Raw genomic sequence first — 13653 nt, 5'->3', positions numbered from 1 at the left:
TTGCTATGGGCAGAGGGGGGAGGGGCGGTAGTTACACTCGCAGTAGCACAGGAAGAGAGCGGGAGGGAAAGACAAAGAATGAGAGCTGGGGACAACAACGTCACATTAGAAAGGTATAGTAATCATGCACAACTATTTTCAGTTGCCGATGATAGAGGATTCAGAAAGTTTACTCATGCAGGCCCATATGACAGAGAATGTGCATCTTCTTTTTGTTTTGCACGTTTTAATTTATATTTAATTGTGTTGTGGTTTGCAGTGTTTTGTGTTGTTTCACTTTAAATTTGTTTAAAAAGAAAACGCTGAAAATTTAAATACTTAAAAGTTGAAATGTAAATAGTTGGTCTTTGTATTATATGATTTATTTATTACATTTTATGTGGAGTGAATAAACAAAAGTATATTTACGGTGGCCCCTAGAGACAAAGCATGTACAAACTCCAAAACACGTACAAACTTCGAAGCATGTGAAACCTCCAAAACACGTAGAAACTCCAAAACACGACAGAAGTGCTCAAGGATGCTAGGGACAGTGTTGAGCTTTTGCTACCTAGTGGCTACACAAGCCAGGAAGTACCAACGACCGGATTTGGTGTGTGGGAGTAACAGGTAAATGAACTCTTTTTTTAAAAGTTATCTGAATATATATGAGTGCTTGTGTATAAATACACAAACAATTGTGTAATTTAAGTGATCTAGGTAGCTCTGTTTTGGAAGTTCAGTTAACGCTAGCAATGTGTTTTGGAGTTTGGACATGCTTCGGAGCTTGTACGTGCTTTTTGGAGTTTGTGCGTGTTTTGGCGTTTGTACGTGCTTTGTCTCTGGAGGCCACCGTATATATTTATATATAAACATGTATAAATAAAACCACATTTTTTTTTTACATTAGTAATTTCCTTTGTGCATAATTTTATATTGTTGTTGATAATAAATAAATTAAAGCAACAAAACAACCTGAAGAGCCGGTTGGGTGCGGAAAGAGCCAGCTCTTTTTAGTGCTGGAATTCCCATCAATACTACCTGTTTGGTTGTTGTGGGCAGCCTTGACTTGAGCTCTGACATGAAATCAAACTCTAAGCTGGTGTGTGTGTTTGTGTGTACGGGTTCTTACTATCTTGATGGGGACCAAAATCTGAAATTTACTATACTGGTGGGACCAAGAGCCTCGTGGGGACCAAAATCCATGTCCTCATGAAGTTGAAGGCATTTTTGACAGTCAAAATGTGGTTTTAGTGTCAGGGTTACAGTTGGGTTCTGGTTAGGTTTGGGGTAAGGGTTAGTATTAATTTTTGATGGTTAGGGTTAGAGGAAGCGGCTAGGGGAAGCATTATTTTAATGGGATATCCCCACAAGGATAGCAAACAAGACGAGTGTGTGTGTGTGTATGTGTGTGTATGTCTGTGTTTGTGTGTAAATTCATCTGAATAATTTGCCTTCCAGATATTATAATGCCTAAAATCTTATGTTCTGATGTCTGTCCTTCCTCCACATCATCCCCTGACAGTAGGAAGATGCTTTCTTTCTGTTCTCGGATTCCTAAAGCATGGACATGTGAGGCAGTTAGTCCTTCTATCTATGTCTGTTCTTAATATCATCCTCATGAAAGGCAAATGCTTTTAGCAAAAAATATTTAAATCTTTTTAGTTTTCAGTTATAGGGTGAATAGTGTAGTAGGTACTCTGCTGGCTGTTGTGATACTGAAACAACAACAAGTCCCAGAGTTAGAAAGGCATGCACAGTATATGTTTGCAGCAAGATAGCTAGAACTAGCTGAGGGACTCTGTGGTTCATTTGCTGCATTTCAATATGCTGAGGAGATTTTTCCGTTATCTATTTTCCTATTTGCTTTTAAAAGAGATGTTTTGTAGTTTGTGTGTAGTCTGATTTACTTAGTGTGTTCCAAGTCAGATATCCACAGTATTTCTGATTTCGCGCCATTACCCCGATTCATAGCGGAAGCCGTTTTTTTTACTTCCGCTTGCGCTGTTGTTGACAGTTGCGGGGTTACACTTTCACTGTTGATAAAGATTTCTCTCACTGCAGTTTCTTTTACCTGGAGTAAATGGCAACACATTGAAGGTGGATACACAGTAGAGATGTTTTAAAAAGCAGCGAGGACAGTTCAGTTGCAGTGCCTCACCCGTCACTTCTCATGGAGTGGGTAGATGACATGAAACTATAGCCCGATGTTAGCTACATCGACATTATTAATTACCTTGTATTTTCCGAAGGCGTTGATGGCGAGGAATTACGTAATTACAAGAGCACCGAGGCGTATAATTACCTGCACAGCAACAAAATTGACAAAGTACTGCTCAACAAACAAGGCGACTTTATTTTTCTTAAAGCAGCTGTAGAGCCGAGCCAGAGTATTAATCAAGCGAAACACTTAGCATGGGTAATGCTAAGAGAAAGTGGAGTAGTGGAGACAGTCGGCTGTTCCTGTATCGCCGGATTAGGGAGATCATGTAGTCATGCGGCTGCTATTCTGTGGAAGGTATATCACTTATCTGGATATCACAATGTTTAAATCACTGAAACAGAAACACTGGACTGGTCAAAGGCTGTGATTAAGGAGTCACGCTACTGCCATCTAGCCAAGTATTACGTGGAGCACTGTTTACATGTGAAAGCCACTCGTTAACTTTGTGTGGGCTGTATGCTGTACAATCACATGAAGATAAAATATTAAAAAAATAAAAGACTGCACATTAAGGTCAAATTTACAAGACAAGAAAAACTATAGTTATAAGAAGTGACACAGGGTAGTATAATACATGTTTGTTTATATATATGTATATTTGTACACACACACTACTTTGAAAAAAATTAGACTGTGGATGTATATTTCTGCATCAAAAAGTAACTGACTATTAATATGAAATGGATAATATGGGTGACTTTGCCAGTGTTTATATCTGTTTTGGATATGATTCAGGTGTATTGACCCAGGGTCATATCTATAACATGCAGGACACCGACCGTGTACTGCTTTTGTTAGTGTAAACTTCCTCATTATGTTAAATCTTGAGTATTGACAGTGAGAAAAAAATATTAATGTTTGTTACAGGTGCAGAATGCTGCGATCAGTGGAAAGACAGGGCTTGCGTGTACAGACGAGCAGCGCAGGTGGAATGCAGGGACAGCAAAGAACCTTGAACCTAACCGTCTAAGCCAGATAAACTTCAGACATCACAGGGCAGAGCAGCAGTACGATGTGAACTCCCGGACTGCAGTGACACAATCTTTCCCTAACACACCATATCACCTTACACATCAAGACTTTATTGACAGTGTTAGCAAAGCACCAGTGAAGCCACTTTTCCTCCTCAAGAATACATTGATTGGAAAGTGTTACAATGCCTCGCCATCTGCAGGTCCTCACCGCAACAGTAAAGTTGATGAGCAATTTTTTCAGCCACACCAAGCACACAGTTACAAACTAAGCTGTAATCCATGCAGGGCATTCTACCAGGCATACATTCAAGTTTCTGAAGAGCAAGCAGAACAATTACAAGAAGAAACAAAAGAGCAAAGTGCATCTGATTTGTGGCACAACTGCAGGAAAATCAGACTTACAGCAAGCTCTGCTAAAAAAGTTCCAGTACGTGCCACCACAAAAAATGACAAATTTTTATCTGAGCACATGTACCCTTCCCTTAATTATGAAACAAACTATGGTAAAGAAAATGAAGTTAGAGCTTGTCTTCAGCTGAAAGAACAGGGTATGAGCCAGTCGGCTCAGGGGGTTGGGAATCGCATCTGTAACCGGAAGGTCGCCGGTTTGATCCCTGGGCTCTCTGTCCTGGTCGTTGTGTCCCTGGGCAAGACACTTTACCCTACTTGCCTACTGGTGTTGGCCAGAGGGGGCGATGGCGCGATATGGCAGCCTCGCTTCTGTCAGTCTGCCCCAGGGCAGCTGTGGCTACAACTGTAGCTTGCCTCCACCAGTGTGTGAATGTGAGAGTAAATGAATAGTGGTATTGTAAAGTGCTTTGGGTGCCTTGAAAAGTGCTATATAAATCCAATCCATTATTATTATTATGAACATCCTTCACATGGGTAGTGTTATCAGCATCCAGGAGCCATGGCTCTCTGCGAGTCCTGACGGGGTCATTGACTCAGATGTGCTTCTAGAAATAAAATGTCCTGTGCAGACTTATCCTTCACTCACGGAGCAGCTTACCCAGAAATGCAGCGATATCAAACTGGTAGATGAGGAACTGCAGCTGCAGAAAACTGGCAGCAGAGGCTATTACATGCAAGTGCAACTTTCAATGTTTTGCACAGGGCTCAAGACTGCCACACTTGTGATCTGGACACCTACTGAGCATGTTTCATTTACAGTGCAATATGATGAAGCATTTGTAAAGGAACAAGTAAAACACTTGAGAGGGTTTTACTTCTCATATTTCTTACCTCGACTTGTAGAGGAGTATGCAGCAGGACGGTTTCAGTTAAATGAGAGATACTTGAAGATAATGGGCAAGGTTTAATACATGTTACAACTATAAATGGGACAGTCAGACACCAACATGTCTGCAGAGTTTGGTCTCTGTCTTGTGAATGAAAGGAGACATTCAATATGAAATCTGTTAAATATTTCAATACAACTAAAATGTACGTAGTTGTAACATATGGTGGGAAATGAATGACAAACTGACAACATTAAATGTTGTGAATAGTTCTGTATTTCTGTAATCTTCCAACACAAAAAAAATGTCAAGAATGCACAACTAATTATTGTAGATTTGAGAAAAACTTTTTTTTTTTCATTTAAGAAATTTATCACATTGTGGTTGAATAAAAAAGTAATAATTGTTCAATTGATTGATTGCAATTGTTTTATTTATATATATATACATACATACACGCATACGCACACACACACACACACACACACACACTGTATCACATAACCTTTCTTCTAGAACACAAGATAAAAACGTGAGACCTGGAATTATTTACTCTCTACATATATGTACATCAAATTTTAAAATAATTACATTACACTACATTTACATAATTACATTATGTCCTGAGTAACCATCTTAATATCCCCGAGTCCACAATTGTTCATAACATACACAATTATTGTGTATCACGAATGAGATCCTCTCTTAAGTTCACTAGAGCAGCACATATTCTCAGTATCTTGTCTACTTTAGGAGCCATGCTTATAGGAACAATTTGTGAAAGTATTTTGTAGACTTTCAAGCGTCTGATTGCTCTTTCAACATGGATTCTTACATTTGCAATCCGACGTGTGTATGTTACCTGTTCCTCAGTTAGCTGTCTACGTTTTTTTGTGAAAGCGGGTATTACTAATCTAACTTTTCTCTCAAAGAGTAAGTCTTTAATTGTAAAACCTCTATCTGCCATGACTTCATCACCAGGTTATAGATATGTTAATATTCCAGAGTCCATTGTGATAAATTTGTCACTACATCGGCCGCCATATGCCACAGACACAAACATGATTAGTCCACATGGTGCAACAGCAACCAAATATTTGACTGTGTTGTGTGAATAATAATGGCTGTATGATTCCCCTCTTGAGCCCAGATTTCTGGGTTTCTGTAAAAGGGTCTCACTGCAGTCTATAATGCATGTAGTATTTGGAAAGTTCTTCTTGAAGGCTTCAGGCATAGTTGCTTGAATAGTTTCTTTTGGCAGCCATGGAATTAATGGTCGGAGAACTTCCTCCAGCTTGTCTAACCAGTGTGTGATGATCTTGCTGGCCATGCTTTGTGATATATGAAGCTGGCGGCTTAGGTCACCTATTACATGGTTACTCTTTAATTTCATAAGTGTCATGAGGACTTGATCTCGGACAGGCATTGTAAATTCATTGTTGTCATATCCTTCCAGTGTCGACACAAGTGTGTTAAATGTTTCTAAGGCTATCCCAGTGTACAGCAAAGCGTCTGCATCATTTTGAAGAATGAAATATGCAACTTCATCACACTGAGTCATCTTATCCTGCACATCTTTTCTGCGAGACCTATTGCAGTATTGATGGTCTTGTTGCGAAGGATCCTCCCACTGTGTGTGGACTGAGTGCAGATGTGGCTCAGGGGGTTGTGTGGAGATGCTGGCCTGGTCTAATTCCACTGAACGTAACACTGTGGAGTCTGAATAAGACAAAAATATGATCAGATGTACAGTCAAACTGTTAGCATAAGAGAAACTGTAAAGTGTCACTTAGCTTATTATATTTTTATAAAATATGAAATTTCTCATTCTACATTTTTTCACACAAATGCAAAATCATAAATGTCAACATAAAATGTTCCTAAGTCCCCTAAAAATTTGTCACAATTTTATTCAATTACTGTGATTAGATTTTATTTTACATTCTAAAAAAAGTCACAACTGTTGGTATTTTTGCAAAGGTTGCCTTTAACGTTTTTACTTGAGTTTTCTCGACTTGAAAAAACATGTTCTTTATAAACACAAACCTAAGACTTTTACAGCCCTTGGAGCTAATCTTTTGGCATTATTATTATTATTATAAACTTTCGTTAAAATTGAGACTTTGCTGCTAATAACTAGAGATGGCACGATACCACTTTTTTATGTCCGATACCGATACTGATATCATAAATTTGGATATCTGCCGATACCGATATGAATCCGATAGTGTTTTTTAATCAACAAAACTGTTTTTTAAATATCTTGCTGCATTTTGTATAAGTTCATACTCAAGTTTAAAACAACAACTACACTAAAGCTATTCTGTTATACCTGTATGCAAAAAAAAAATTTCATAGTTCAGCAATACTGATCAATCTAATAAACTTAAACCTACACCATCCTCCCTATTCTGGTATTTTAAAGAGTACTTAGCATAAATATTAAGCAACCTAACTAATAGGGTTCCAACTCCCAGCAACAACAAAAATAAATAAATAAAAAATAGGGAACCACCCCTCACGCTCCACCTCATGATGCTTAATCGACGTAATCAACCTTAATTTGATGCAGTGTGAAAAAAAATGCACAGAAATCAATTATTTTTCAAGAAATATTAAATAGATTCAACATCTTTCTTCAACAAAATTGCAGACTGCACAGATGGTACCTTCCCAAAGGAAAAAGTACTATCCGGTTGTTCAGTGATGACGCGACGAATCCTACTTCCGGGTCTAAAGTAGTCTGCGTTTAATATGGCTTTTATGTTGTTAACATGTTTAATGCTATGTATTTTCTTCTATTTGATCTCAAAAAGCTCCTAAAACAGTCAGTGATCCCTGTTGACCTCCCTCTGCTTTTATTACCGCTAATCATTTATTTAAGCTCAGTTTTTAAAACCTTAGGATGTAACTACAGCCCAGCCCATGCAGCAGTATATGAATGACTAACTTTGTATTGTAGATGAATTATCTCAGTTGTTCTCCTGGCTGAAGTTTGGTCCTTTTACAGCATCCTGCTATGCGATTACATTTGTTTCTGACCACCGAGAAAACTCACGTTAACTTTTATCGAGTGGAAAAAAAGTTAGCTTGTTTATATTATGCTAACATAGCTATGTCGCTAGTGGTCACGTAGCACATCATTATATACCAGCTAGCCAAACTTCAGTAACCCTACAAACGTCACTGCTGTTTAGTTTTCTGTCTTCATTTATGCTGGAAGTGATAAGAAAGCTGTATGTTTTAATTTGTTTCCAAAACCCCGCAGTCAGGACATGCTATATTGTATTTAGATAGAAGCTAGCGAGCTAACTCCCTGCTAACTTCTAACTCCGTTAAATGTCATAAATTCCGTTTTCATGGATGCCTGGATGTTAAACTCAATTGTTACACCTGGTAGAGCAGAACGCTGATCATTTTTATTAAAGATGAAAGACTTTAGACAGTTTTTCAACTCTCAGTAATGCCATAGTGATCGTTTGATATATGGACCTGCAGCGGAGTTTAGACCCAGACACGGCTAGTGACGTCAGACTGAACAACCGGATAGCTTACTAGGGTATATATATTAGACTTAATAGTTACTATATACAGTAATGGACTTCTATTCATTTTGCATCAAATTAAAACTTTGGGTGTCAGATAATTATTTATTAAAAGCTAGACATTTTAAATGAGAATAAGAAAGAAAAGTATGTCTTTGTGCCCCCTTTTCCCTGTTAATGCCCTATCGGCCCCCCTGGCTAAACTTTGCTAGATCCGCCCCTGCACAGTTACCAGCTGTCAGCTACGTAGAAAAAGATCCTGGAGTAGAAAATAATATTAAATACATTCTAACAACAGCTTATCAAGCTTAAACGTGCTGCTGCTGTTCAGCCGCTGGTTTCCTCTTTCTGGTGCAAAGTGGGCCAAAAGCAAACTAGAGACACGGACTCGCGACAGAAAAGCCGATCAGCTGATCGTTAAGCAGTTTCATGATTGAAGTAGCAGCAGGAGAGGCAGTCGCTCCATATATCGCTTGTTAAGCTTAACGCAGGAATGCTTTACAAACATTCAGAGATGGACTTACACACTTGCTTTACTTCTCTCGGGATAACTTTGTCGGAGATGAAATGCCGGGTTGCTAGCGAAGCTCCAAATGCTATCCAGACCACCGACAGGTCCCGCATGCCACAGCCGCTCTATCACGTGATGCATACTGCTCCGACGTGCTAACGTTCTGAGGTGAGTTACGGCGTGTTGCAAGTTTTGTGAGGTGCTTTCGTGATATTTAATGGATCGGATTACATTTTTTATTTTTCTCCGATATCCGATCCAGTAATTTAGGTCAGTATCGGACCGATACGTAATATCGGATCGGTCCATCTCTACTAATAACCAGCTAGTGCTGATACTAACGCCATTCACCATAGGCTATTATTTAGTAAAAGTAAAGAATTGCGTGATTAAAATGCGAAATGGTGGCAAACCACATTTACACTTTCACTTACCGGGTACAGATTCTGTGTTTTTGTTCGTATTACTGGAAGCTGTCACACTCAAAGTGGTCCGAGTGAGCTTTCTTCTTTTCTTCGGTGGGGGTCGGTCATAGCCCAGATAAAGCTCCGGGTCGGGGTGTAGCTCTGTGGGCTTTTTATCGATAAAATGAAAGGAGCAAACATAAACTCTCTTTGGAGGGTGTTTGAGTCTTAAAGCTGCCCGCCACGCTAGTTTCCGATCCTCCTTCCGCGGCATAGAGTGCAGTGCGTAGGGCGGTGGGCACGGACAGGCCTTTCTAAGTTGTTGATGCTCAAGGCAAAATGTTTCTAATGCGTTTTTCAGTTTTCTTGAATTATTGTGGCAGCCGACGACAGCACACGTTGAACCCGAGCTCATCTTCGAACAGGTAAAGCCACTTATTACCGCACAAAGTAACTGATTTTGTTGTTAGCAACGACTGAATGCTGGGTCTCGCTTTGAGTAACCGGAAGTATAAAACCGGACAACGGAAGTAGTGGTCTGTCATGGCAGCCTACGTACGCGCTTACAGAAACCTGTGGATAGAACACTGTGACATCCTGTTAGATCAGCGGTGAAGCAGTGTGTACGTCAGGTTTGTCATGAAGACACGCAAAAGCATTTGATCGGCATGTTTTTATTCACAGGTTAAAAATACATAGAGATCAAAAAATGTTGAGTCTCTGACAGTGTAATAGATGCAGATACTAATAAACATGGTTTAACAAGCTCGAAGATGAAAAAGTTATGTACATAAATAGAAATCTTACCAAATGTAATCTTGAAAACCCTTAAAAAACACATTTCATGTAACATTGGTTGTTTTAATCAGTAAATCAATAATCACAACTTTAAGCTGAAGCAAAACCACAAAGGGTTTTATCTCTATAAAACTGCAAAATGGAAGGGCAACCAGCAGATGAAGAATGCAAAAATGATGGGAGTGATGGAGTGAAATGATTCGGTGAGATCCTTGTTTTCTTGTTTTTGACATGTGCATTGAATGTATGCCTATGGCCACATAATACACAAATATGACCAGGAATGGGACCACAAAGCCCATAAGAAAGCGAAAAATGTGGAGACTCCATTTTTGTTCATGTGTGAATATACACAGTAATGTGTCCCATTATCTCCTGTGTTAGAGGAGTAGTCTTTATTGTAGTTCCACTTAGGTTATGTATTTCCCTTAGCAATTATTTATTGTTGAATACATTTTTCTTCTGCTGGAAAGTACCCAGGCTTCACACCTCCTTAGAGACACTTTCCTACTCACTTACTTATCAGGTGGACGTGAAACACCACAAACCTGCACTTGTAAAAAGTAAGTAAAATTTATTTATATAGCACATTTCATAGATAAAAATCACAAAGTGCTTTACAAATAAGATTAGACATACAAGTTAAAATGAATTAAAAGCCCGTTTGTATAAAAATGTCTTCAGCTGCTTTTTAAAGGAGTCAGTAGAGTCTAGACAGCGTAAAGACAACGGCAGAGAGTTCCACAGCCTAGGTGCCAGTGCCTGAAAAGCCCGATCCCCACGTGTTTTAAACCTAGTATGTGGGACCACCAGTAGCCTCTGACTTGAAGACCTAAGTGCTCGGAATGAAGCATGAGGTTTCAACAGGTCAGAGATATACTGGGGAGCTTCACCGTGCAGAGCTCTAAAAGTTACAACTAAAATTTTAAAATGAACCCTAAAATTTACTGGCAACCAATGAAGAGAAGCCAAAACTGGAGTAATGTGTGTTTGTAGCAGTTAAAAGTCTTGCCGCTGCATTCTGTACAGACTGAAGGCGATCCAGAGCTGATTTGTTGAGACACGTAAAAAGACCGTTAAAATAATCCAAACGAGAAGAGATAAAAGCATGAATAATCATCCCAAGTTCTGCCTTTGACACAGTAGTCTGAGTTTAGAAATGTTTCTTAGATGATAAAAACAGTTCCGGACAAGTTGTTTACAGTGTTTCTCAAGAGACATTGAACTGTCAAATATAACACCTAAGTTTCTGAGACTTGACTGAAGTGAAGGGTCTAAAAAACTGATATGCTGCCTAATTTCTGAGAGCATGTAATCAGGTGCAATAATCAAAGTTTCACTCAGTTTATCAAAGCACCAAACCCCAGCACTCTGTGAGGCTGCCACTATTAACTGTCAGTACAAATAGTAACATCCAGTAAAATATTGATTCTGTATGGAAGTACTCATGAATGTGCTGCATATTCTGCATGTGTTTGTAGATTAGCTATAAGTGATAATTTGGTTAATCCCATTTTGCAGGTAGTACATGCTGACATGCATGGATCAGGACTGAATAGAGGCAGAACAGTCTATTGAAGGTAGTGAGGGGTTGTCTAATGGCACATTAGAAAAAGTGAAGTGTAATGTCCAAGTTAATGCTCATAGTTTGTTAATCTTTAACAAATAAAACCATATAAAATAGGGTTACGGTTAAAACAAATCACACCGACGATGAGGTGTGAACAAAACTAAACAATTTTTTATGCAAATTTACAATTTGGACATAAATTCACAGGCATGATGGACTGAAGAAAACAAACGAGAGAAGGTTTATGGAACATTTCTTGTATTGTTATAGGACATACTATAAGTGTCTTATGACACACTGCAGTGACAACCTTGTACTGGTTAATTGGGAAACAGAGTGGAATCCACTGCAATCCTGTATTAAAGAAGATGCATATGAATCCATGTGGCAAAAACACAACTTTGTTTTAAAATGTACTTTCCTAGTTAAGTGAAATATTTATTCTCTCATGATGTTTGGTTTAAAGTTGGTTGTGAATTTGATGTTGTAAAATATTTTACAACTGTGCTGTAGAGGCTCACATGAAGCTATGGACTTGAAAATTGAGAAAGTTGATGGTGAAGCCACAAAGATTTTGATACGCTTTATTGCCAAAAGTATTTGTAAAGTGTAATCAAATGAAAAAGTCTCTTTATAAAACTAGTTTTATTAGTTTTAATCTTTTAATTTTATGCATCAATCATAAATTAAATTATATGCAACATTCTCTGACTGGAAGAAATTTGTTTAACATTTAAACCTATTTTCAAATAGATGCAAGTAAAACACAGTAGAAAATAAATAAAATTAAAGATTTAGCCGTCCTGTTGCTTTATTTTCACCTGTATAGCAGAAGTGGCGCAGGCGGATGTTTGCCACAGCGGTCACTGGAAGGATTTGGGGGTTTCTCTGTGAATTTCCCATTCCGTGGTAGCGTACTCTGTGCTGGCTTGGAAATTTAGTTTTTTTTTTTGCTGTACAAAGTTTTCTTCCCATGCAGTGTACAGCGGATGCTAATGTTTTTGTCACTTTTTATGGAATCAAACTCAAAATAAGGTCAGTACTTCCACGCTTTAACCCTTTAAGACCTACCATAGAACCAAGTCCGCCAGAGCTTATATTATATTTTTACATGCTGTGGAGCCATTTTTGGGAGCATTTCAAGTTGCTATACTATGGCCTATACGGTGGCCCCTAGAGACAAAGCACGTACAAACTCCAAAACACTTGCAAACTCCAAAACACATGCAAATTCCAAAACACATGCAAACTCCAAAACACTTGCAAACTAAAAAACACATGCAAAATCCAAAACACGTACAAACTCCAAAACACTTGCAAAATCCAAAACACTTGCAAACTCAAAAACACATGCAAACTCCAAAACACGTACAAACTCCAAAACACTTGCAAAATCCAAAACACAACGGAAGTGCTCCAGGATGCTAGGGGCAGTGTTGAGCTTTTGTTACCTAGTAACTACACAAGCCAGGAAGTACCAATGACCGGATTTGGGGTTTGCAGCCTTAAAGGCCGCATTTTAAGGCCGATTACGTCACAGCGACAAGAGAAGGCTTTCCCAATTCAAAGGCTGCTCTACATGCGGCCCTCAAATGCGTCCTTAATTTCCCTGAATTTTAAGGATGGGTCGGTGTAGCCTTCATGGCCCAACATATCCCAGATTTCATAGCGCGGCGGTAGTGTGGATAATTTTGCCAAAAAAAAACGGTGGAAGCGGAGCGGAGGAAGAGTAAACTTTCAGAAGTAAGTACTGAATATTATGTCACTTATTTATGCTCAAATATTTTTTTAATGAAGAACATTAAACCATTATTGTTGGCCACATGTTGGGAAAGTTATGTGACATTAGCAATGTCTGTACTTTCAGAATTAACTTGGTTTTAAAGCCTTTACTTTAAAAAAATATATATATAGTCGACCTTAATCTTACAGAGATTGTGATGATTTTGTGGATAATTAAAGTCAGTCATATATCCACAAACACAACAAGCTGAAAGTCAGTGATGTTGCTCGGTTTGCAGTCCTGAATATCACGGCACAAGCAGGATCCACTGCACTGTTAATGTTAGCTATGTTATATTGCTGCCTCTGTTCGGTGGTGTCGAGCCAAACGGACTTTAACGTGTGTTTGAACGAGCTGACGGTTCACTCGTGAAGCTGAAAGAAAGATGCTTTAATCACAGGAGTCACACGTGTGTTCACTGTACCATCTGGGAACTCCTCTTGTTTCGTAATAACACAAACACTAAATCCTCCTTCTTTTGTGCTGTTTTGTAGCAGTGTGTACACCTGAGACTTTCACCTGTCTGTCTGTCCTGCACTCGCTCTCTGTTTCTTTCTCTCTGATTGTGTAATAAAAGTATGAACATGTGTTTATAAGTCACACTTGTGTTTGAATCCTGCAGCTTAT

At 38.7% G+C, this 13653-nt stretch overlaps 2 protein-coding genes across 3 annotated transcripts in view; one reads left to right on the top strand and one right to left on the bottom strand.

Moving 5' to 3' along the window:
- Positions 1–5: 5 nt before the first annotated feature.
- On the top strand, positions 6–4744 carry LOC309717990 (uncharacterized protein; the record flags this gene model as incomplete). The annotated part of the gene is made up of 2 exons (XM_082552930.1): positions 6–113; positions 3071–4744. The coding sequence occupies 2 exons, from the start codon at positions 6–8 to the stop codon at positions 3935–3937; spliced, it is 975 nt and encodes a 324-aa protein (XP_082409056.1). The 3' UTR covers positions 3938–4744.
- An 83-nt stretch (positions 4745–4827) lies between these two features.
- Positions 4828–13653, bottom strand: part of LOC309717060 (uncharacterized protein) — a gene marked incomplete at its 5' end in the record, with an annotated part of 99972 nt that continues 91146 nt past the window's right edge. The window contains 2 exons of one of the 2 annotated variants that reach the window (XM_082551309.1): positions 4828–6134; positions 8906–9044. In XM_082551309.1, coding sequence (XP_082407435.1) covers positions 5398–6134; positions 8906–9044 — 876 coding nt within the window. In that variant the 3' untranslated portion in view covers positions 4828–5397. Of the gene's footprint in view, positions 6135–8905; positions 9291–13653 lie in introns of those variants that run through there. The other variant, XM_082551308.1, reaches the window with a different exon arrangement.

The sequence above is a fragment of the Aulonocara stuartgranti genome (assembly GCF_965226115.1).
Source record: "Aulonocara stuartgranti genome assembly, chromosome: 11".
Lineage (NCBI taxonomy): Eukaryota > Metazoa > Chordata > Actinopteri > Cichliformes > Cichlidae > Aulonocara > Aulonocara stuartgranti.
Note: the sequence above shows the minus strand (reverse complement) of the source record. Positions and strands in the feature narration are given on the sequence as shown.